At 44.9% G+C, this 26,336-nt stretch overlaps 1 protein-coding gene across 3 annotated transcripts in view; it reads left to right on the plus strand.

Moving 5' to 3' along the window:
• The window catches only part of CTNND2 (catenin delta 2), a 702,327-nt gene that overhangs the window by 617,307 nt on the left and 58,684 nt on the right, over nt 1–26,336 (plus strand). For 2 of the 3 annotated variants that reach the window (XM_058680080.1, XM_058680082.1), the window contains 2 exons: nt 8,371–8,445; nt 9,368–9,518. In XM_058680080.1, coding sequence (XP_058536063.1) covers nt 8,371–8,445; nt 9,368–9,518 — 226 coding nt within the window. The remainder of the gene's footprint in view (nt 1–8,370; nt 8,446–9,367; nt 9,519–26,336) is intronic. The other variant, XM_058680081.1, reaches the window with a different exon arrangement.

Below are 26,336 nucleotides of genomic sequence, written 5' to 3' on the forward strand. Positions count from 1 at the left end.
AGACAGCTTTTTCTAGAGCTCGTCGTCTCAAACAGTAAGTTCTCTGCATGGAAGAATACACATACTCTCCGTTTCTCTGACCTTGACAGACTAATCCTCATAGTAGTGCTAAATGCTTCTTAAACTGGGAAGTATGCATTTCTTGCTTCATGAACACCAGGAAAGTGTAATGTTGTCATGGAAGAAGCTAAGTGATGAATGTTTTTCTTAACCAACGTGGACTTCAGTTACTTCTTTCTCATTTCCTGCGCAATGGTTTTGTTTGTCACAGCATATTAAAACACTTTGGCGCAGCAATTTGAACATTTCTAAAGTGTGAATGAATCCAGTTCCCACCTGGATGATTTCTATTGCACTGAAGGTTATGAAAGTTTAAGGTATAAACTATAAAATTATATCTTTGCTATCAGAACAGATGTTTAAAAATCGTTGTTTAGTCAATATAAGCCCCTAAATTTCAACTAACTTCTGTCTGGTTATTGCCTGTTTTTTTTTCAAGATACAATAAAAAGTAGTTGAATGTGAATCTATTAATACTAAGTGAGCTTAAACAATAGGAACACAGATATAGCGGAGAAGGAAGCAGAATTGAAGCCATTTCTGGCCGTGGAGCCCAGTGAACACAAACGGTTGAGTAACTGGGGCATTTGAGCCCAGGGCTCGGCTACAGGGACAGCAGCCCTGAAGCAGACACGCGCTTCAGCATAGCTTCACAGTTACGGTGTCCTGGAAAAGCATCAGCAGAGGAATGCAGTGCGACAAATCAAAGGCGCAGTCATCATTCAACATCTAAGACAGAGTGATTGACTTTGTCCCAGTTAACGGCATGCTGCAAAGCCTAAGGTTTAAAGGCGGAAAAGTCATTTTAAAAGGTTATGGTGGAAATGGAACATGAAGCATCATGCCTAACGGATTAGAAACTGCCGGACTCACACAAGGTTGTTTGAGGACTCTGCCCACTCTTGGCAGGCCTCTAGAAGAGCATACTTAGAGGAGGTGATGCCAGCCTGAAATAGGACAGGGTAGGTCCAACCTAAATGATAGGCAGTGGGTCCATGCCCATGAAGGACTTACCCTAATCCTGGTAGTACTAACAGCAGGGACTGCGTTGATTGTAAATGCCAGCAACCTAGTCAACTGTAGAGCAACCCCATGTTTTATTTGCCATTAGTTTCATTGTTGTCTTTGGATGATCTGACTTCTGAACTCCTAAGCTACGAAACTCCATTCTGAAGTGTTAGAAACACCTGAACCATAGGAACTTGAACTTCCAGTTGAGATACTAAGGCAGATTAGTCCAGATTTGTCTTACTTCAAGGAAAAATTGTAACTATGAAGAATTACATGAATCGGTGTGTGCACATGACACTAAGCACCACTCCATGAAGGACAGTGGTCACTGAGACGGGCAAGAGGGTGAGCCTGGAACTGCCTCCTTTCACTTAGAGTTTCCAAGCCATAGTGCAAGGATTGGAAGGCAGAGGGCTCCAGGGTGAGGACCACGCACAGAACCCTGGAGGTATGCAGAGGGTTTCCATCCAGTGTTCAGTGGAGAACTCTCAGGACATGCAGGTGAGGGGAAATACCCATGGTTAGAACAAATTATTTGCACAGGGCTGGGCATAGTGCATTTTCCCAAGAGTCAGACTCTAAACCCTGCAACCATGGGCCATTGCATACAGCATGCAGTAGGATCTTGCCTTAGCCCTGTGGAATAATGAGCCCGAGAGATACAGATCCTCTAGTGCTCTCTATCAAATCTTGAAAATAAGACCCAAAGGGATCAACAGTTTCCAAATAACTGTATCCTGAACAAAGCTTCAAATAGCTATAAAATATCTAGTATTCTCCAAATTAAGAATACCTGATATCCAGTTAAAAGTAAACTACAAGCAAAATTTTTATAAAAGGAAATCAGCAATGAAAAGAAACTCAGAACCAATGCTGTGTTGAAAATAACCAGTAAGAAATTATCATAACCATATTCCATGTGTTCAAAATATTAAATAGCAACTAAGTTACTTACGTAAAAGACAAATGTAGCACTTCTCGAGCTATTAATACATCGGAAATAAAAATACCTAGCATGTGATTAGCAGCAGATTAGACATTGCAGAAGGAAAAACTGGATGAGCTTGAAGACAAAAGAAGTTATCCAAAATGAAAAGCACAGAAAAAGCAGTAGCATCAGTGAGCATCAGGTGGCCTGTATATGTGTAAGTGCAGTTTCCAGATGAGAGAACAAGGAGGAAGAAAATAGAAAGGAAAATGTTGGAAAGGTGATATTTAGAAAACTCCCAACGTCATAAACTCATAGATCCAAAAGCTCAAGGAATCCCAATCACAAGAATTGTGAAGAAACTGAACCAGCGTGTGTCATCACCAAAGTGTAATACGCTCAGTAATCGAGAGAAATCTTGTGAACAGAGGTGGGAAAAAAGATGTCTTCTGTCATCAGTTCACCATTTTTATTTTCCAGCCTTGGACCAGAAGCTTCGAGACAATGGAATTAAAAGGTTACTAAGTATGTCAACTAAAGCAAAATGGTAGATGCTGTGATAGGAGTGTCAGCAGATGCACTTTGGTTTTTCTGACGTGGTAAGGATCAAGCTGCCTCCCGGCTGCTGTGCTTAGAGTCGGTGACTTGATACACTGCGGAGACTTCTGTTCAGGAGGATGCTCCATGTGGAACAGAGACCCCCAAGGACACAAGGGCTCAGAGAAGCTAGAAGCTTTTTTTGTCTGGTGTCACAGTTTAGGGCAGGGGTCTGAGTAGAAAGTTTCTCTCCTCAAATTAATTCACCCTGCTTGACAGGTCTTCTACCATCTTCAGCATGTGCCGTAGAAGATGGCTCTTACTATCACCATGTACCAGCAAGAAGCAAAACAATCAAAGGAACAGAGTTCACAGCAAGAAATACTCTTTTGAAAATACAGACCACACTTGTCCCTCCTCCTAATCTGGGTTCAGCTCTTGCCATCCATCACACCATAGCCCACCAGGAGCCAGTGTTGTGACCAGCAGAGTTCCAGTGGCCCAGCCTCCACCTGCCGCCACATCTGGGGAGCAAAACAGTGGCTGGAAGAGCTGTGTCTGTGTCTGCCCCTCCCTCGGTTTATGTTCGTTTCAAATTAATCTTTAAAAAAAAAAGAAGCCACAGCCTGCCAAGGCTGCCAGCAAGGAATAGAATTCACAGCAAGGTCAACTCAAGGAAAAACAACTCTTTCCTCTAAAGGAACAAAGATGCACTGATATATTCAATTTATGTTACAAACCGAAACCTTTGATATCTTAATGAAAGTTTGCTTACTAACAAGGGCTTTAGCACAAGCTGTGTTTCATGCTCACAAGACTGAGAAACTCAGATTTCTCCCTCCTCCTCACCAAAAAGCAAATGTGCTTAATATCCTGCAAAAGAGATGTTTTCTAGCTCCACAAAAAATTTGAAGTCTCTGGGCCCAGCATGGTGGCCTAGCAGCTAAAGTCCTTGCCTTGAATGCGCCAGGATCCCATTTGGGCACTGGTTCTAATCCCCGCTGCTCCACTTCCCATCCAGCTCCCTGCTTGTGGCCTGGGAAAGCAGTCAAGGATGGCCCAAAGCCTTGGGACCCTGCACCCATGAGGGAGACCCAGAGGAGATTTCTGGATCCTGGCTCCGATTGGCACAGCACCGGCCGTTGCGGTCACTTGGGGAGTGAATCATCAGATGGAAGATTTCCCTCTCTGTATATCTGACTTTCCAATAAAAATAAATCTTTAAAAAATTTTTTTGAAGTCTCTGTCCCTGCCACCCATGAGGTGCCACACTTTTTAAAGTAGGAGGGATAAATGAGAAGGAGTTTTCTGACTTGGTGTGTATTAAATACAAGACAGAGCTGAATTACTTTCGTTTTCTTACACTGCACCAGAACATGGCTGGGAAGCAGCCTGCACCTCCCATCAGCACCTTGTTCTTTGCCTGGCAGCTGTATCCACTACCTCTTCGTCAGCCCCTGCCTTGTCGGTGTTCCCTTCTTGAAGGTGTGCCTGTGAGGTGCTGTCTCGGGGGCGGGGGGCTGCAGGAGCCTCGGCTTCCTACCAGGCGGGTCGGGTCTCATCCCCCTGAGGACAGTTCTGAGAGCCAGTTGCACACAGTGTTGAGAGCACCAGCAGTTAGCATTTGCTGTAAAGAAGTAGCTCCTCTCAGTGTTAGGTTTATTTTTAAGGACAGGATGTTTTACTTTGAAAACGGCTGACCCATGAGATGGTGTGATGGTGGCTCAACTGAACCAGGCACTTGGGAGACCTGAGTCCATTTCCCTGCTCCCAGGTTTGGTCTCTGCCCAGATTCCACTATCCTGTTTGTTTGGAAAGTACACCAACAGATGGAAACTCTGTCTCAAATAAAGGAATGAAGTGTACCCCCCCACCACCCTGCCCTAGGAAACCCTCTTGCTTGGACAAGAATATTCCAACATGGCAAGAACACTCGCAATAAAATTACTCATTGCACTAATCTGATTTATATTGTTAAAGTTCAGGCAAGCAAGCAAAAAAAAAGTTTTAAATATGCCAAAGGTTGTCATTATCCTAGCCAATATTTCTGTTTCTTAGATTATTTGTTGCTGTTATAACATATAGAAATTCTTCTTTCGAACTCTTGATTGGAGATACCACTTTACAAAATTGACCTTGAAATTTTGATAACACAAACGTAATCTTCAGCCATGCGGCTTAGCTGAAAGAGCTGATGCTTAAACTCGCAGCCACTGTGGAGTAGCCACATGCAGAGGCTAACACTGTCCTGCTTCATAAGTCCCATCCTAACCACAAATGCAGTTCTTTTCCAACTGGAAGAACTTGATAATTCAGATAACAATAAACTTGTGTTTTCTGGTCATCTTGAACCTTGTTACAATGGTAAGCCCCTGGCCAGTAAGACTGGATTAGATGGACTTGCTTGTAGCACAAGGAAGGAAGATTTGTCTGCTTTTTTTGTTGCTGTTGTTGCTGCTGCTGAGAATAACATGCCAAATGAATAGCACGATACCCAGTCTGTGGCATGCTTGTTGTGTTTCACATTTAGCCCTCAGGACCTTACACATGCTGCGGCCCTGTGACACCACCCGACAGATTGACTAGTAAACATTGTGTGGAAGATCTGATTTTAAAATGTGACTTTCCTTTACCATGTCAAAATAAAAAGTTAAATTTGAAATGTGTTATCTCAGAATTTAACAAAAACGAAGAAGGGGACTGAAGTAGGGTGGGAAGGAGGAAGAGAATACCACGTTCTTAGAATTGTGTCCATGAAACACACGGTATCTGCTAAAACCTTTGCAGATTTTTTTAAAAATTTAAAAATAGAATTATCCACGAAAAAGAAAACATATGAACATAGCTGGTTAGATGAGGCCAGTGAGACAGTGATGCTGACAAAATCCTTGGACTGCAGGCTGGATTTCAGTGCAAGAGCTGTTCAAAGTGTAGAGAACTCAGCAGCAGACTTCGAATTTTAACACTGTTATGGGTTCACCCTCAGAGGAGAATATCTAGTTCTTAAAAGAGGATGCTATCTTTAGTTACTTAGCAAAATGAAAATTAACATCTTAAGAGGGAAAAGCAAGTTAAATTAGTGTTAATCTTCCTCTAGGACAGTGAATCAACCTTAATAAAATTGCCTGAGCTTAAACAGTGGAGAATTTTTTTGGAAAATTTGCAGCCATATTTTAGCTGGGCTAGAATTTTTCCAACCACTGGGACTTGACAGTGGAGTGTGGCACCCTAGGCATGAAGGGTTCAGTTGTTACTGACTTTCTCACCAAATCCTGGGGATTTCATGCAAGACCCTTTGTGCTACTCACTGTAGGATCATGGTGCATGTCTCAGTGTGATGAGGAAAAATAGAGTATTTCATGTAGACCAGTGTGGGTAGCTCAGTTCCTGCAGGCTTACAGTGTGGCCACACTTATGTGTGTCTGCTGCCTCCTCTCCTGCTGCCTGGGCTTGGTTCTGAACTTGGAGGTCTTGTAGCCATCTCCCTGCATAATCCTAGACTGCTGTCTAAAATCCTAAACCCCCCTGTACTTGCTGCTGCTGCCTCTCAGCCGGAACAGGCCGGGCTGTGATGGCTGCTGCCTGATCTCCCTGACTCACAGCCCCTGCTGTCCTGTTGCGCTCACCTGAAATGAAGCCACACCCTCTGTAACACAGAAAGACACTGTCCATGGCCACTGTTTGAATCTGTCATCTGTTTTCTGGCCAAGGAAACTTTGCGTAGCCCTGGGTACTTAGCCTTCTTGCCTTACCTAGCTTATACACCCCACACTCCCAAACCCTGGGACACCTTCAGGTGATACCCCTTGCCACAGTGGGCTGCAAGAGCCCTTTCCAGCCCAGCCCAGCCCAGCCAAACCCCCTCAGCTACGTGTCTGTCCTGCTCAGTGGCCAATACTCAGAAGTACCAGGGACTCTACTGGATATGACTGAGCCACTGCTATGTCCACAAAGAGTTTCCTAGTACCTGTGCACTTGGATCACCAACCCTTTAAATCATGCGGGGAGACTTGCCCAGGGTTCCTTGGATTTATATGGGGGTTTCCTCCTCCTCCTTCCCTCTGCCCCTGCTCCCTACTCCTCCTCCTCCCGTGAACCATCTTTGCCTTCCTGCTCCTTCTGTTCTTCCCTTGTCCTCATCCCCCTCTTCTTCTGTCATCTTCTCCCCTCTCCGTGTTCCTCTTGTTCCGCTTCCTGCCTCTCCTCCTTCCCCTCCCCCGTTAAGTGTCTCGCCCTGTGCCATGCACCAGGCTTCCCAAGGCTCTCCTGCTCCTGCTTAACCTGCCCCTCCCCCTGCATGGGCTGGTGCAGACTTATTCTTTGCAAACGGTCAAATTTCTGTCCCAAGATTTCCACCTCAGGCCCTGCAAGTCATGATGTTTGTGTTCTGTCATGTGTCTATTTTTATACCTGTCATACACCACTTTCCATTGGGATTCAAACTTTCAGCAGCCCTTGCTTCTTTTAGGGCCTGCTGTGCTTCCCAGAGCAGCTCACTGCTCTTTTGGAATGACTCTGTGAGCCTGATGTTTCTAGGTTGCAGGTACCTGGAAAACATTCTCTATTCCCCCGTTTCCTCTGTCTGTATCAGGCCTTTCTCTCTTTCGGTTCTGATATTGTCTTCAGCTCCTTGCAGAGTTGCACATGTTGGGTACGAGGGACTTCCTGCAGGGGAGGCTGCCCCATCCAGGAGCATCTTGAGCTTGTGCAAAGAAAATGCGTGCAAGTTTGCAGCACCTTTTGAATGAAATGTAAATAATTCGTTCTGAGTAGTTATATACTATGGTAATATTGGGAATTTTAGAAGTACACACTAAGTTTCAGAAGTTATTCTTTGCATCAGTATGTGAGTGTGATATCTATCGTCGGATATTTCCTTCTGTGCAATGAAAGCATATCACTGTTGAGCATATTCTCCAATCAAAAACCAAGTAGTGAATTGCTTTCCATGCAGCAAGCAAGGTGTTCTGAGGACCAAGGCTCATCTGTCTGTTTTTGACCCTTGTCAGATGTGACCAGGAAAGATGGAGGGAGAGGGCCAGGCAGCGACTGGTCACAGAGGATTCGCAAAGGGAATGAGATGCTGGCAGAGGGGCAGTAGTGAGCACAGGGCCAGGGACACAGGCAAGCCCTATGGTCAGGTTTCATGTCTGTGTCTACATTGCCTCATCTGTAAAGTCACAATGCCAGCCTCCCTGGGGTTTGGAGAACTGAGAGATGACAAATGTGTAAGCCGGCAGCACGCAGCTTGCATGACAGTTGTACTGGGTAGAGATTCCCGGTGACGTCCGGGTGTGACGGTTTATTGCTGCTGTTGACCCTATGGAACCCACACTCCAGCTCTTCAGACTATCCGTCCCCAGCTTGAGGGAAAGTCTCACAAGGAATGGGCAGAATAAGCTTAGGCTTCTAGTCCTGCCTGAACTGGCCACTGGAGACCCAAGGGGCACGCCGAGTAGGGGGAATCTATTCCAGCAGACCTGTCCAATGAATCTATGAATGTTGGCATTTAGTCCTAGGTCAAAGAGCTTCCTCACTGGCAAGATGTATCAGACCCAGATACCTCAAGCCCAGGAAGCGGCTTCCCCACGAGGGTCTGGGTGCCTGTCTCCGCTCGCTGGCAGTGGGGTTCCAAAGAGCTCCCTGCTGCCAAGAGCTGCGCTAGCTGCTGTAGCAAGCTGCGTCCTCATCTCCACCCCCTGTGCCCTAGAACCAGAGCTGTGAGGAAGCAGAGCAGAGCCTGCAGTATGACTTCATGGTGATGAAATCTGCGTGAATGTGACTTCTAACGTAGGACAGGATGAAGTTGTTGTTTGATCTCGTATTTCATGCAGGGCTGGGCTGAAGATGTGGCAGGCATGGCGCATGCCCTACGTTCACTGCCAGAGGGGGCTCCCTGCCTGCCACAGGTGAGAGCCAGCTCTGGGGTGCCTGCCCCAGCGGGGAAAGGGGGTGGAGAGGGCCTGGTGGCGGGTGTGGTGGGGAAGGACAATGCCACACAATCCTAACCCTCACTTTGTGAATTTTTTTTCTCAAATCGTAAATGAGATTGTGGCAGGATAAGCTCATATCCATTGATTTGTTTTGTATCCTACGCACTGCTGTGGGACTCCATAGAAAGTTGTGACGCAGAGACAAAATGTCTAAAAACCCAGGCCCGTGGGCATTTTGCCAATGGACCGGAATGCTATAACCTCCAATGACAAGCATCAGCGGCCTGCGACCACCACCCCAAAACAAACCACATGTCTTCCTTTTTGAAGAAGACATTCATTTAAGAATGGTGGCCCCAAGCATTTTGATCTTAATTTTTGAGAACAGATTTTTTTATATAATTTTCATGTTCAGTTCTCAACATTGCATTTGCCCGTCCTTACTCCTAACTTTATTTCTTTATTGTCCTACAAATGAGTTGTTGCTAGCATGTTCGGCAACTCATTTCTATGCCTTACCTTCAAATTTACAACCCTTTTAAACAAGTGACCATAACATTTTTGGCTTTGTCATGATTTTTTCTTCTGATTCCAAACTTCCATATCTTAAAGCACTGAGTATATACATCACACACCTGGCCTCTAAAATTCAAGTACTGAAGATCACTGTTACAGAGTAACAAAATAGGACTCACTGACTAACCCTGAAACTTTTGTCAAGTGCTGAAGACAAACAGGAAAGGTAAAATGTTTACGTGCATGTTTAACATATTCAACCCATTCTGCAACTAGGTGTTGGTAATTCAACCTGTCTGGCTCCTGTAAACAGCCGCCTGAAAACCTGCATGGGCTGCTTGCTGAGACGTTTCCACCCAGCCTTGTCCCCCTCTTCTTGCAGTGGTCAGTATATATCCGAGCTGCCGTCCGGAAGGAAAAAGGCCTGCCCATCCTTGTGGAGCTGCTCCGAATAGACAATGACCGTGTGGTGTGTGCGGTGGCTACAGCACTCCGGAACATGGCCTTGGACGTCAGAAACAAGGAGCTCATCGGTGAGTTTCGGGCCCAAGTCCCAGCAGGGGTTTTTGCACAGAAGCAATTTCTCCTGGATTGCTATGGTTGAATCCACACAGCATCCAGATGCACAGAACAGCATCATCATGGGAGTGGATGAAAGAGATGTGACATAAAGATGCAGAAAATGAACAAAGAATGAAATTTTATCATTTGCATCAAAATGGTTGCAACTGGGAGACATCGTGTTGACTGAAATACACCAGACACAGAAAGACAAATGCCACATATTCTCCTTTACATTTAGGAGCTAGATTTTTTTTAACTTAAAAAACAGAAATGCCTGTGTGTCAGTTTTTCTGCAAATATAGTGTTTTGTCAAACTTTAAATCTTTGACAAGCAAATTCTGAAGAATTGTATTCCACTATATTTTAGTGGGATGTGAGTATTTTAAAATTTACATGAGTGAATTTTTCAATGTCCTTTCATTCAGTCACCGTTTATAGCCCCTTGCCTGGATTCCTCTTGAAGTATGGTGTTTTTACTTTTTGTTTGTGACCGCTTTATTTAGTGGCATATTAAATCTTACACTGTACTGTAAATTAAAAACACTATCTCAAGGAAGAGGGGAAAAGCAGAATTTTAAATAGAATAAAACAGCACTGAATTTCTATGAACAGTGCATGTTTGCCAGCTCTCCTGATTGGAATCCCACATGCTGAGTGACTTGTTATAATTTGGAGGAGCACGTGATGTTTGGTTACCTTTCTGATATTTACAAAGTAGAGGAGGCAGCAGTGCTGGTCACGCCCTCCCCTCCCCCGCCAGAGCCTGGCACTGTGCCCGCCCAGCATGCCCTCTGCTCTGGCACTCTGACTGCCCAGCATGCCCTCTGCTCGTCCCGTGTGGCCTGAGCAGTTCTCAGGGCCTCCGTGATCCTCTTCTTCATCTCTTGATTTTTCAGTTATTTCAGGTGTACTTTCTGGCCCTATAATCCTATTGTGAAAAAAAATTAGTCAGCAAATACATGTTCATGATCCACTTTGTTCCAGGATTGTTGTAGACCAAACAGATGGAATGCCTGGCCTGGCAGAGTTTGCCTGCAAGAGAGGGAAAAAGGGAGATATAAAATAATTCTTTTCAGTAATTTTGGAATATAAAGAACATCATCACCAGCTGTAGTCTTGCCATGCAGTGTATATCAAAATTCATATTCCTGCTGTCTAGCCAAAACTGTGTGTGACAAATTTTAGTCACCCTGTTTGCCTACCTCTGGAGCGCCATTCTGCTCTTGGCTTCCAATGGTTCTTCTAGATTTAATGCATTCCTCCCAGACTCCTCATTCAGATTCTGTGTGTGAGATTCTGCGGTATTGGTCCCTCTGTGCCTGGCCACACTGTCCCTTTCCATAAGGGTTCGTTCCAGTCCAAATGTTAGCAAGTGCTGCTGTTTTAGATCTGTATAAAACCTCATTGTGTATGGACACTGTATTTTCTTTATCCATGATCCACTGATAGACACTTAGGTGTATTCTGTGGCTGTTAGGACTCATGCTACAGGGACCATGGAGATTAACTATCTCTTCAACATACTGAGCTGGAGTCCTTCGGGTGTGTACCCTGAAGCAGGCTGGCTGGGTCTAACAGTTGTTTTGTTGTAGTTATGGATGGAACTTCTGTGCCTTTTTTCGTAATTGACTATGGCATTCCCGTGTACAGGATGGAGACTTGCTTCTCCATGATGAAGGTGCCCCTGTTGTGTAAGCGCGATGCTCACAGTTGGGAGGTGATGCCTCGCTATGCTGTTAACTTGTGTTTTCTTAATGAAGAGTGATGTTGAACATCCTTTCATAGATAGATGGATAGAACTGACTCCATCCATGTCAGATTTATGATTTGCAAATTTCTTTTCCTGATGTGTAGGTTTTCTTTACACTCTGTTAATTACTTACTTTGCTGTGTAGAGATGTTTTTTTTTAATTAGGTGCAACTTAATTTGTTTTTATTGCCTGAATTTTGGGGATCAAATCCAAGAAACTATTCTCAGGACCACTACCATATGGTTCTCCTTGTATCTCTTCTCGTGGTCTTAAGGTTTCAGGTCCTGTATTTTAGTCTTTTATCCATTTTGGGTTAATATTTGTGTGGGGGGAGGGGAATTCAGTTTCATTCTTCTGCATGTGGGTGTCTGATTTGGGATTGTGATTTTAAATGCATGGTGGTGATTGGACTTGTTGGAAAAAAATGGTAAAACTTGGGCAGAGACTTAAAGGAGGTATAAAAGTTAGGAGAAGAGACCCCAAGCTGAAGGAGCAGCTGGAGTGGACACTGGGGACAGGCCAGTGTGCTGCAGCTTTCAGGGGGGCTGCTGTGCCTGGAAGGGCAAGCGACAGGAGCCCAGGTCTGAGTGGCTTTCTGGAACCTGCCTCAGAAGGTAGGAGTCCAGTCCAGGGCCAGTTCATGTCTGAGTAACAGTGTATTAACAGACCCTTCCAGGGAATGGCATGAGCCTTCTTGGGCTGTTGTCCCGACAGGAAGGCATCTGGTATTGAGGAGGTGATTTCTGTAGGCCATTGGTCAGGTCGCTGTTAGTCTGAAAACCTGACTGAAGGTGACAGGTGGAGGTGGGTAGAATCTGCAGGCCAAGCGGTGGAGAGCAGGTTCAGCCACTCTGGCCAAGATGCAGCTTATCTGTGGCTTCTGGACAACTGGCAGTAGCAAGACAAAGGCAGACAAAGTGCAGATCTGCATTGTGGGGGCATGAGTTTTATATGAAGCCTTTCATTACCCAGGCAGGAGCAAGCCACTTTCCCCTCTGCCATTTGCAATAATCATCATATCCTTCTATGAAAAACAAATATATGCAGGTTTTCAGCCATTTCTTTATTCAGCGTGAAGTCAGATTTCCAGTCTGTGTCCAGTAAATGGAGTTGTGAGTCATATGTGCACTTACAAGGCCAGGGATGAACCTGAGTTTGTTATCTGTGGACCCTGTGCGTTGTGTGTATTTAAATGAAGTTATTAGATTAAAAGGCCGGGCTATCGCCTCCACAGACTCTTCCCTTCCCGCAGTCATTTCGGGCACGAGTGCAACTGGGGTTTTTTGGGAAATCCTATCTCTGTCACATGGAAGAAAATCAATAGCTAATCAGTCTCTTGCCTGGATACTAACTACTAGGTATTGTATGTGTGTTTTATAACTCTCAGTGGATTAAAATATAACAAAATAGCCAACTATTGATTGGTTTCCTAGCTCCTAAACATCTCTTCTTTCTCAAAAGCCAGTTATTCAGTGTTCTCTCCTGGGCCAGTAGCACTCTGAGCTGCGTATCAGTACTGCTGAATTACATCTTTAGTTTCGGATGTCCCCAGGCAGGAAATGGAGCTGATCATTAAAAAAAGATGTGAAAATAGCTAAGTCACAGGCCTTATGAGATCAATAATGTTTTTCTTGAATAAGAAGGAGAGAATTTAACACAAAAGGCCCTGGGAGTCTGCGAAGAGAAAGGAAATGTGACTTTTGCTTTTTATACTTTAATACTGTACAAAATCAAGATTTTTTTTGTAGGAAAATACTTATAGAACTTTACACCTTGGAAAGTGGCATTGGCTTTGAGCCAAGGCAACAATAAAAAAATATTAAGCATGATTTCCTTCTCACTTTTGATCACCCCTCTTCCCCCACCCCCTCCAAATTTTGGTGACCTCAGCTAGTTCCATGGTATCAGAGAGCATTATATTCTCAGATTGTATGAGGATAAATTAGCTCTGAATCTAAGATGACTTCAAGCTGTGTTCCTTGGGCCATTGTAACGTCGCTGTAGGAATAAATTGCCATCTGCTATTAAGAGGAAGACTGTAGAGTACTTAGGCATGGGCACATGATTGACTTGAGATGCTTTGATATCTAGTGGACAGGTAGACATGACATTGGGCTCATGCCGGTGTCATCTGCTTGGGAGTCATCAGAGTTTGTCAACATGTCTTCTTTGTATCTCTCTTCCTCTTTGTGGCTTTCTGCTTGGTCCAGAACTTCCATCATCTCTCGCCTGGCTGGTGACTGTGGCCTCCTACCTCATCTCCTGTGGCTCTGGGCAGCTTCCACAGCAGCAGCTAGATTGGCCCTGTTTGCCACTCTGGAGGCTCAGGGTGACACTAGCTCTTTGAACTAAACATGACTCTGCTGGATCCAGCTCCCTGTCACCTCTCCGACCCCATCTGCTGCTGCTCCCAGTGTTGCTGCACCCAGGGCTCTTTGAATTCAGACCTTAGGTGAGCTGCACCCATGGGAGCAAAACGAAAAAAAAAAAAACCTCTTCATCGCTTTTTTTCTCTTAGATTTATACTTTTCACTGACTTTTCCTGCCTTAGTGGTTGCCTAGTGTCTCCCCAGCGAAATCAGAAGCAAGGATGAGGTGATTGGCTCAATGAGCCGAAATCAGGGAGCTACCACTTCCGTGCTGGCATTACATGTCAGAGTGCCAGTTTGAGGCCTGGCTGTTCTACTTCTGCTCCAGCACCCTGCTGATGCACCTGGGTAGGCAGGAGATAGAAGACCTCTGTTCCTCTCTGCCTCCCTTTCCTTGCCTCTCCTCCATTCTCTCTCCCTTCTCCTCCCCCACCCGTTCTGTTCCTTCTCTCTCCCTGTTTTTTTGACTCACTTTCTCTGCCACTCTGTCTTTCAAGTAAGAAACAAAAACCAGGTGATGTGTTCATTTCTGTGTCCTGAAGTGCCTAGCACGTTGCTATAACCCATAACAAGCCTTCAGGACATACTTGCTCGTGGATGAATAACACAAGGGAGTTATTCTGAGAAACAGCTCTAGAGGAGTTTGAGAAATCTCAGAGGGGGAGAAGGTGGAAGCCAGGTACCTGTCAGCATCCGGGCAACAGAAGAAAGGAAGGCAGGTGAGATGCTTGTTCAAACCCAGGGTTCAAACCAAACTCATTCTGCCACTGTTTGGGAAGAGGTTTGGGACCAGATAGGAAATAGTGTATTCCATGTGTAGCTCAGTCATTGCCAAGGCTTCTGTTGGCAGAGCCACCACACTCCTGCAGGGAGCGTTGGCAGGGTTCACAGAGCATTTCCATTCATTTCCTGGGGTGGTGGCTGCTTGCCACATTTCCTTGCAGAAGAGCCAGGCCTGGGATGCTGTGCGTGTCCTGCCAGATGCCTCATTGCCCTGCAGAGACCGACAGGAAGAGGCTGGCCCTGCCTGGTCACGATGGTCCTCTCCCAATCTTCACAGGAGTCTGCCTGTGTACCGTTCCCACGGGTGCTTGACTCCCCACACTTAGAGGAACCTGGAGAAATCTTTGTTCAGCTGACGCCCCACACGTTCGTGCTGCAGTGAAGAAAATGATGCCGTTGTCCATGGTTATGATCTCCTCTCCAACTTCCCCCTCCCCCGCCAGATCTGTACTTAGTAAGAAACGTCTTTTCATTCACAGAACTGGGGCGGGTGTGGGAGAACGGGACAGCTTCCCTCTGTCTGTGCTGTCTGACTTGGTAAGCTTCCCTGTGATGCAGTCATCCTGCAGCTGATGTTTTAGGACATGTGTGCATGGGATTCAGGACTTGGAGATCCAGGTCGGTATTCAAATGCTGAGACACATTTGGACCCGAGCCAGGAACGTGTATTCTCTATGCACAGGCTCCTTCATCTGCGTCTCCACATCCACGAACATGCACTTGGAGTGCTTCCCAGAGTGTGACTCTCCAAAGTCAGGCTGGGTCCCCGTCAACCCCGTCATCAGCTCCCGTACTCAGAGTCAAGCCTTGACTTGGTGTCTCCCAGCAAAACTGGAAAGCAGAGAGTCCCATCAGTTACAACAGATATGCTCATGGTTCATCATGTTCATATCTCTGGGTTTTTGTTTCTTTTTTAAAAATGTATGTATTTCAAAGGCAGAGCATCAGAGATGGGGAGGAATGAGGCAGGGATAGATGTCCAGCTACTGATTCATTCCCATACGGGCTGTATCAGCCGTGCCTGAGCCAGGCTGAGTCAGGATGGGGAAATGCCACCTGGGTCTCCATGTGGATGGCCAAGACACATGCACTTGAGCCGTCTCCCACTGCTTTCCCACACACAATGATAGGAAGCTGGATTGGAAGCAGAGCCACCAGGACTTGAACTGGCACTCCAGGATAACTTCCCAAGCAGTGGTTTAACCCACCATGCCACAGTGCTGGCCCCCATTACGTTCCTATCATGCCAATGGCTTGTATGTGGCCAGTCCCTTAGGGAGCAGATCTTCCAGTAGTGTTCATCCCCCGACTCTGTAGACACTCTTCCGCTCTTGACCCTGACTTGACACATCCCATCCGTGTCCAGGGAGACACACTCACCACTGTGGAAGCCTAGCATAGCCAGCAGGGCACCATGCTGCTTTCCTTCAGGGAATGTGTAAGTTTCACTTTATTAAGAGAATATGAGGATGCCTGTGCTTTTCAAAACATGTTTCTTCAGACCCAGGCAGATGCTGTTTTAGTTAAAACACATGCAATTTCGGTTAGGTTTTTTAGAAGAAGCCTGACTTCGTAGACAAGGTGATTTATCCAAGCACTCTCTGGCAGTTTGCTGTAATAATTCGATCTTTTGAGCCAAATTCTAGGCAGTGGGAAAGTCCGCACTTGGCCTTAAGCCTCATGTTTCAGATTAGGCACCTGCGTCAGAGCATGCATCTCCTAAGTCCCAGAACCTGATCTCACCAACGCTACCTCCCTTCTCTAGGAAGCTATGGGTTCTTGGGTAATTAACTTTGGACACCTGTTGAGGAATGTTGGCTGCTGGGCCCAGAAGATAAGACTTCCTTGGAAGGAAAGTGGTAAATAAATTGAAGAGCTGATAATTATTTTATTAAACAGGACTTAATGATTCATCCCTTGGAAATGTTCTATGTGGGGAAAAGGTAAGATTAAAACAATTTCCAGTTAATCTAAATTCAGAACCTCTACTTAAAGTTCTCAAAGAAGAAAAAGACCAGGAGAACCCTCCACATTTTATGTTGACTGATGAGGGACTCATTTTATTCCTGGCCAAACAGTGTCAGAGGGAAAGGTTTAGAAACACACACGTAATGGAACAGCTTTCCTCAAATGCCCTCGCCAAATCCTGAGAATCTAAAAATGGAATAGAGGATTTTAGCAGGATGAACTTTCTCAGTTGCATTACCTTCTGCACGTGGACTGCCATCTTATTCCTTGCTTTGATAAAAAAGAAATTCTAGTCATGTGATTGAATTTGTTATCTGCAGTCTTTAATGTTTAAAAAATGGATTAGAAAAGAGTTTAACAGTTTAAAGACCAATGCTCTTCCAACCATCCTGGCTTCTGTGTGATTCTGTCTGTCAGACCAGAGGATTCCATGGAAAAGGATACAAACTGGTGCTTCCTTCTCCATTGAAACCTGAGAAGGAGGCAGGAGAAACCTACAGAGAGATGGGCACTTCACCAGGAGGGAACAGCAAACCACACCCATCCCCAGGCAAGGGGCTCAACAGCACTCCTTGTACTGGGCGTCCTAAGGACATACTCTGGTTCTGGTCTGGGAGATCCCCAAAGCAAGCATGCCCCCAGCCTGCAGCCAGCAGACATGGAGTATGAGAGGTGGGGCAGAGCAGGGAGGCCTGGTATTTCTCTCCAGAAATGGAGTTAAAACTCAGTGATTTCGTTTAATAATCAAGGACAGTCATGAGAATGTACTGCCTATCAGAGTCATCTGGTGTTTTTCCAGTGAGAATTTTTCCTCCTCTGTGTTGTATGCTGTAGTAACTTTAAGCTGTGCCAGGGGACAAAAATGGCTTTGAAGAGGAGAGGGATAGAAACCAAGGACTGTGTCCCAAAGCACGTAGGATCCTTTGAATACCACGTTATATCCTTCTTGTCATCTGATGCAGGGACTAGATGCGAGGCAGAAGTGGGGGCCAGTGCCCATGAGTGCGTGTTCCCTTCATCAGCAATCAGTCATGTTGCAGCATCAGTGTTAGAGGTTGCTCGGTGTTGAAGACAGATCAAAAGAGAAAAATTCCCCTGGCCCTCATCTTGAGACTTGAGCAATTTAATTTACTTGTCAGAAAGGAAAGTTACGATCATGAAGTGGAAAGTGGTGGTATTAAATGTTTAATTGAGTGTTAACTCCACAGATGAACACCCCCAGCATCTGCGTGAGTGAGGCCCGTTTTCAGAGCAGCAGTCCTCGGCTGTGAGACACACACTAGGATTCCCTTCCAAGGCAGGCTTCCTCCATTTCTCAACTCCTTCCCGAGTGCAGCTTTCTCCCTGCCTGCCTTTCCACAGTGCTAGCAACGTGTGCAGGTGCTTCTTGTTGCTTTTGCTTCCTTGCCTTTATTCATATTCAGTAAATCCATGTGTGTCTTAGACATAGTTCTTCAAGAAGTTTACCAGAATTGCCGCACTGTCCCTGTACATTTCTGTTTTCAGTTACAGCCCCAGTCAGAGAGAGTCCAGTCCACACCCAGTATCCCCACTGGGCCACATCCCTGGCATCCCACCTTGGTGGTCTTGCTTTATTCCTTCTCGCCTTCCTGCAGCATTTAATGTACTTACATATGCCTGCTTTCTTCTCTATTGCTCTCTTGACTTTGGTGTGTTTTTAAAAATTTTAATGATTTGGGAAGGATAGAGAGGGAGGCAAGGAAATAGAGAGAGAGAGAGAGAGAGAGATCCCAATCCCAATCCCCTGGTTCACTCTTCAATACTCAACAGCTAGGGACGAGCGAGGTTGAAAGCAACAGTCTGAAACTCAATCGGGATACCCCAGTGTGGGGGTGGGGAGCAGGAACTCGGCTACCTGAACCAGCACGTGCTGCTCGCTAGGTGTGACGTGGGTTTGGCCTTTCCCTCCTCTGGTACCTCAAGGCCTTGTCTGGGACCCTGTCCTCTCCACTCCGCCCTTCCCCCCGCTGTACACTGTATCTCAGATCTCTACTGCACTCCGGCTCTGGAGGTCGGCCTGCCAACCTAGTATACTTTGCGCACATCTGGAATGATTTCTCCTGTGACAACTAGCCGAAGCACTTCCTGCAGGGGCCGTCTGTGGAGGATGGATTCTCTCTGCTTTCACTCTGACAGTGTCTTTATTTTGCCTTCAGCCATAAGGGTGTTTCTTCTTAAAATTCTGAAATGACAGGGTTTTTTCTGTCAGCACTTTGAAGATGTCATTTTGTTGTTTTATGGTCTCCACTGCTTTGGACTAGAAGTTGTTTCATGTATTAGTATGCTAGATACATGTTTCTAACCATATGCTTTTTTTTTCTAATTTTGAATTTTGTAGTACAATTCTGTAGGGTCTGGGATTCCCCCCACCAACTCCCACTCCCTGATTTTCCCCATATTATTACAATAGTATAGTCCTTCATAAGGAGTCATGATTCTATCAGTCTGTTATTTAAGTGTGCCCCAACATTGCTGATACAGACAATGTCAAACAGTAGAGCATCTCATTGTCTAGATAGGTCCATTGTCTAGATAGTTTCATTGGGAGTCTACCTTTCATATTGCATTTTGTATCTTCACCTTTGGATATGGTAGTCTACTACGTCATCACTTTACATTCCCTTAAATGAGAAGCCATAAAACAAAGTTAACAACAGGTATGAAGTTAAAACAACAAAATTACAGCACCATGGAGTCGAAAAATGTGCCACTGAATAGCCAACACATGGGTGAAGAAAACACAAAAGCTTCTTGGGTAAAATGATGCCACCATGTGGTCATGCGCTGTTAAGACACTGTGTCAGTATCAATATTTCTTTTAGCGCCTTCTCACATTCCTCTCTCTCTGGGATTTCAGTAATATGTAGGTTAAGCTTAGACTTTGGATACCTGGCTAAGATTTTTCATTACTCTTTTTCACTTTGTGTTTTACTTTTGTTAATCTTTAGCAATCTATCTTCAATCTCTAGCAAGTCATTGTTACATCGTCAAGAAAACCTATCATTATAGAGCCCTTCATTTCTAACATTGTGCTTTCTAGTTCTGGACTTGACGTTTGCTGATGACATGACTCATTTCACACTAGATAGTTTAGTAGGTATCACACGTAAACCCTGCAGATTCTGACGTTTGACATCTAACATTGTTGTCAATTTGCCTTTTATGACTATCCTTTCTCTTTCTCTTAATATTTGGTTGTATTTTTTAAAATTTGTATGCTTTTTGATCTGCTATCTGTAGCTTAGGTATTTCCTTGTTCAAATATTAGAATAAAGGGAATGAAATAATTTCTCTCCAATAAGAACACCCTGTTTTGTTTTTTGTTTTTGTTTTTCTGTTGGATTATAAAGGCAGAGGACTGACTTAACCAGATGCATAGTTTAGGTAGATCTGGGCTTTAATCACAATCAGCCAAGTTGCAGCTTTCATTCAATTTATTAATGGGCTTACCTTATAGTTCAGCTGGTAGCTAAGCACCTGCAGCTTCCAGATGTTTCTCTATGGATGGCAGTAGAGTTTTCTCTTTTCCTCCCTTTGACCTCTTGGACCAAGGTCAACTTCCAGCTCTTTGGAGCAATGCATTGGCTGTGTTTTCAGGGTTTATATCATTTCACATGTGTCTCTATCCATTTTCATTACTTACCTTGTCTCAATTCACAGCACTCCTTCCAAATGGGCACTCACTTGCTAGTGTTACTGGAACCATGTTCACCCCAGCTGTAGCTCTTCAGTTATTTGATATACCCTGACTGCCTTTGCACTTCCTTATCCTTCTTTATTCATCTTTCCTTTTTTAAAAGGTGTATTTATTTTTATTAGAAAGTCAGATATACAAAGAGAAGGAAAGACAGAGAGGAAGAGCTTCTGTCTGCTGATTCACTCCCCAAGTGAAGTGTTGCAGCAAGTGGCCGCAACAGCCAAAGCTGAGCTGATCTGAAGCCAGGAACCAGGAGCTCCTTCTGATTTCCCATGTGGGTGCAGGGTCCCAAGGCTTTGGGCCATCCTTGACTGCTTTCCCAGGCCACAAGCAGGGAGCTGGATGGGAAGTAGAGCTGCCAGGATTAGAACCAACGCCCATATGGAATGCCTGCACAAGCAAGGTGAGGACATTAGCTGCTAGACTACCACTCTGGGCCTTTTATTCATTTTTCAAGAAAAATTCATGTCCCATCACTTAATAAAGTTTCTATGAAAACTCAATATTGAGTTTTTCTCTGTGTACCCTCCCCCAAACTTGACACTTTCTGAATCCCGTGTGCAACACTTACATAAGCCCATAGTGTTGCATAGTAGGTAAAAGCCATGATATTGTGGTTCTGTCAGCCAGATTTCCATTAACATGCATACATTTTCCTGACTAGTTAATTTGAGAGACAGAAGGACAGAATTGGAGCTTTCATCTACTGGTTCTTTCTCTAGATACTCAAAATAGCCAGGGGTGGACTAGGCCAGAGCTGGGAGCCACGAACTCAGTCAAAACCCCCTACGTGGGTGCAGTGACCTGACTGACACATCATCAAGGCCTTACCAAGTGGTTTAACCAGTCAGCCAAAAACATGGCCCTTCCTGATTATTTTATATTGATTTGCAGTTGGAACTCAAAGCACAGCATCCTTTACAGTTGAAACCGACCTACCTGTACCTTTCTGAAACACACTACCATCACATCCCTACAAACAGACCCATGTGCCCCATTTTTGTTACTCAAACCGAAACAGACAAAAAGTATATTTGGAAGAATGTGGCTTTTAACCTTGGAAGCACCTGATCCCCTACCCAGATGTGTTCAGATAGTAGCAGTTATTTTAAGGCTCCCTGAGGAATTCAAAATATATTCAAGGTTGAAAGGCACTGATGTAGATAGAACCTGTGAGGTGCATCATAAATAAATCAGCCTGCTCATCTCCCAGAACACTGTCTTATAATTTTGAAATATTTTATAGCGATTGAGGTTCAAATTTAAGTGTCTTTCTCCAAGACATTCCATTTCCTTTATCAGAAAGAACGAAAAAAGTTCTCTAGAAATAATTCTGATCCAGACATCCTCCTGATGTTATATGTGGATGACAATTATTTCTAATTGGATTGCCAATTTCAGCCAACATTGTCAAGACTGATGTGGCTACCCGGAGACAACACAGTTCTACATACACACACACACCATCCAGTGGAGATTAACCTCTTGTTTTACTGTAATCTGTCATGATACTCATTTAGATGAAGATAGCATGAACCTCTTCAGCTTAGCAAAGGGTCCTCCTGACTTTACCATTGTACTTCATGCAGCCCCCTGAGGTTGTATGACTTAAGAGACAGGTATTAAGAGCTGTTGAATGTGTCAAGTGCTAAATGTAGTGCTTGCAGCCTCGTTCAGGGCCTGAAAGGCTGTAGGCAGGCACTGCCTCAATTCTGATGGGTAAATACTCAAGGTCAAAGTCCTTCCCATGCAGGAAACACTCAGGAGACTGCTCACCCCACAGGGCAATGGTTGCTGCCTTCCCTGCTATGGTCCCCTTCCCTTCCTCCAGCTTCAGCTTGCCTCTGGAACTTGATCAGATAGCCTCTGTTGACCTTGGCCCATGGTTTCTTCAGTGCTGTGTCTATTTTGGTGTGGGCAAGTGAAGACACGAAGTCCTCAGCCTTCTGAGGAGTCATCAGGAAAGCAAGAAGGAAAGCAAGCAGGAAATACCACGTCGTTTGTTGGGATAGAACTCTACTCCAACCTCTCTTGAAAAGTGCTAGGATATTAGTATGACACTGCTGTGAGGTACTTTCTTAAAGCCACCTGTCGTAATGCCTAATGTGTAAATGATATGTAAATAGTAACTGCTGTATTGCTTAGGGAATGATGACAAGAAAAAGTCTCAGTGGGTTCCTTCCTCACCTTAATATAGAGATAAGTGAGAAATCAGTTGCAAGCAGAGGAGAAGTTTTATTTGTGAAGTGAGCAAGTGAATGTGAAAGAAAGAGGGAAAAGGAAAGTGCTGGGAGGTGGGGTGTCTCCTGCAAAGAGAGGGCACGATGCCACGGTTTCTGCAAGTGCTGGATTTTAAAGGGTTCCATGAGCCCTCACTGTGTCACTCAGCTGGGCAGGAGTCTCTATTGGCTACCCACCTGTATAGGTCTGGGAAGAGCTGCCCCACTGATGGTCTCTAATCAATCAGGAATGGCTGCCCACTTGAAAGTGTGTTTTGCTGGCCTCTTGGTGAGGGATGAATGGTTCCCTTCTAACTGACATGTCAGGCGCCTTAGGATTTCCTGTTTGATGTGCAAACATGAGGCAATGAGATGGAGGCCTAGGGAGGATGGCCTCACAAGGCTGGCCGCTGGCCCCAACATGGGATTTTATCCAGCTTGGATGCTCTCACAGTCTGCATGTGTATAGTACAGACCCCTACATGTTGCTTTCAAATATTGCCAATTCCCAGCAGGTTCAATTCCTATTTCTGGACCTGCTGGTATAGGCAGCCAGCTGCATGCTGTTCTTCGTCTCCTGCCTCACTCTTGAATCATTTTTAAAAATGTATTATCCTTAGTGTGCTTAGGAGGTGCAAGGTCATGCATTCTTTGTTTTGTTGTTGAATCTTTGCAGCATATTTTATAAGCTCCCCATTCTCTCCCTCCCCCTCCTTCTGTGACTAACCATGTTTTCTCAGTCTGTTTCTGGTATGGAGGCTGCGTCATGAGCTGAGAGAAACCAGTCATCTCTTGAAGATCAAGCCTCTGACCTTGCCTTTTTGGTCAGGTGCTGCTCTGTTCAACTAAACAATGGCAGGCAGTGGGAAGACCCAAGAGTCATTCAGCGGTCTGTACTAAACATGCTACCCAGTTGGCCTGACACTGTCCCACTCATGGCTAAATGTCACCTTCCATGATAGCTCATGGAAGCATAAGGGTAATGTTGAAATTGCATGGTATTCTCACCAGTCGTCTATTGATCCAAACTGAGGGAGAAGATACAGAGAATCAAAAAGGCAGGTGCATGATGGATCTTGGCAAGGATGTTTGTTGAACAAAGGAGAAGTATTATATTTAAGCCATCTTTCTAGGAAAATAGAAAACTCCTTTCTTCTGACAGCTGCTTTGCATTGGGTGGTGAGCTAGACATAGCTAAAACACCAGAGTTCTAAAACACAGGGGTTCATCTGGGTCAGTGTGTTAAATTGCAAAGATCTGTGAGCAGAAAGCAGTGGACACTGAGCATCCAGTTACTACATGCAATCCGCATCAACACCCAGCAAAACTGAGGAAGTGAGTGCATACCCACACACACGTCATGGCATCCAGGGAATTCAGACAAATGGGAAGGGACAGAATGACTGAGGCAGCCTTTGTCTTAAGGCCACACTTCAGAAGACCTCGCTCTTCATTTCCCAATTCCACTGTCATTGACTCTCTACTTCCTTCTGCCTCTCAAATAAATGTTACGAACCAAAGAAGAGTCAGAAACTACTGCATTGGAAAAAAGGAAGAACTGCCCGTTGCGTTTGTCAGCTCTTTGTAACTCTTGCCTCTTTGACAGAGAGAAGCTATGTAAGAGGCAAGAGTGTTTATTTCAGCCTACAGGGTTTGGGGGTTTATCATGCAAGATCGGGTAAGCCCCTTGATTCAGCCTCTTCATGAAGCATGGTGAGGTGCGGGGCAGAGAGTATGGAACTACGTCCAGCTGGGCTTTAGTCACCAGCTTCCTCACAAGAACTGTTTTACAGGGCCACATCCTTGGGATCTAAGGACCTCCCCCTGGACTCACCTCCCAAGTGCCTTAAGTGGATTATTAGCCAGTAACTTTAATCCATCAATTATGAAGATAGACTTTGGGAACCAAGCCCCCAGTAAATGGACCTTCGAGGAGATACTTAAATTATTATCCAAACTGTAACACCCATCGTTAAAGTTGTCTGCTCTCATCCCAGACAGTATTGGTTTTGTCTCAAAAAGAACTAACTTGGGATTGTAAAGAGAAGACAGGAACTTGGGAAAACACAGATCTTCTTTCAAGCAGCTCAGTTTTTATGTCACAGAGCAGAGGGGAGTTGAGGAGCTGGCAATGGGTGCTCCCAAGCCCTGGACCTCACTAGTAAGTTTAATGTGCCCCAACCCCTGCCATACAAAGCTTCACCTGGGGACCACTGCCCCAGCACAGCCTGACCTTGTCAGAATTTGAGCTTTGACTGTTCACAGTAACGTTGTGGGATAAGAGTGCTTTTTCCGTGAGTTAGCTGTGAGTTTCCGAATCCATTTCCACATGTGCCATGTTGAGGTGCAGTTCCCTAGAGGGAACTTAGCACAAAGAAATGCAGCTGACTGCCTGGTGTGAAGCACCAGGCGAGATTTAAGGATTGCATTTGAAGCTAATTAAGACTACAGTATGAATTTTATGCTAGATCATAATTTCTTTTCTACATATAGAGGATTATTATTGGGACGGTGAGTACAGTATTTAAAACTTCCTAGGGACTAATTAAATATAAAGAAGTCCAGCTCTCAGACAGGAAGTTCCGCAGTTCAGCTCTCTTAACGTGAAAGTCTGATTTGATCTGATTGTTTAATCCAGTTGCAAGATGCTGTAGTAAGAAACACTTGACCACATCATTTTCTCCTTTCAAGATGAGAAACTTCTTTAATTCACTTGACATATGTATTGAGTGCCTACTGTATGGGAATCACAGTCCAGCTTCCATTTTGGCTTCATGGAGCTCATAGTCTATGGTGCAGATCATCTCAAAAGGCAAGCAGATCGTGTGAACTTTATCTTTAGATGTGAATGAAGTTGGACATGGGATCACAGAATGACAAGCCGAAGGGATTGCTGCATGTGAGGCCAGGAAGTTACTTCATGGGGAGCAGGGTAGGAGCCAGACCCAGTCTATACACCGTCTGTTAGAGCTCTCTAGGAACCAGGAGCACTGGGGTGCAGGAGCAATATTGAGTGTGGCAAAAACAGGGGCAAGGTCAATGTCACAGCCCATAAATATGGCAGGGAAAAGCTAGGGATGCTGATAGGGAGGGGTGATTCAAACCAGGATATGGAATTTAGACTTTTCTTAGATGGGTTGGCCAGAGACAGCACGAGTTGTTGTGTATTGCATAAAGTCTTCTCTTCCAGGTACAGAAGTGACTGTAGAGAAGGTGGGAGACCTGTGAAGGCTTCATATCAGGAAGTCTGGGGAGCAGACGGTGCTGTCCTATGACGGCCGGGGCAAGGGCAGTGGTCAGAGTACTTTGAAGATGGAGCAGGCAGGATGAAGGGCAGATGGTCTAAAACGGATGGACAGAGAGGCGCTGATGGTGTCAGGAGTTCTAGTTGATGTCCCGGTTAGAAGGTTCTGTTAGACATGAAGGTGGGGGATATGTAGAAGGCTGCTAACATGACTTGGAGCTCGGACTCCGTATGTTAATGTGTGTCACTAGTGAGAAAAATAAAAAAAAAAGTTCAGGGAATGGACCAGTTATGCTAATCTTCTAAAGCCAGAGCATCTACAGGTAGCCTCATCTTAAGATAAAATCCCCAACCACAGGTAGACAGGCAATTCTTGGCTCATTAACCAGATAGGACAATTATGTAATTTTTCCTTCTCTTTTGCTTTTGAATAAAGGTCACAAGATTTATGTTTCTTGATTTGGGTACTGCTGATAACAATAAGACCACATATGTTCATATGATTTGGGAATGACAAATACTGTCAAGTGTTTTTCAGATCTTTTTGCTTGTTCAACTATAATATGTAAACAACAGTGTATCTGTGAACTACAGTGAAGCCATCATGCTTTGTTCATCCCAGAAAAAGAATGTGGAAGGATGGAGAGAGGGTCCGTCTAATGGAGACTGATGACAAGTCTGGTGGTCTCTTCATAGCCCCAACTTATTATTGTGTCCTTGTTCTGTTTCCTTAGG

This window comes from Ochotona princeps, chromosome 23, assembly GCF_030435755.1.
Source record: "Ochotona princeps isolate mOchPri1 chromosome 23, mOchPri1.hap1, whole genome shotgun sequence".
NCBI classification, from domain to species: Eukaryota; Metazoa; Chordata; class Mammalia; order Lagomorpha; family Ochotonidae; genus Ochotona; species Ochotona princeps.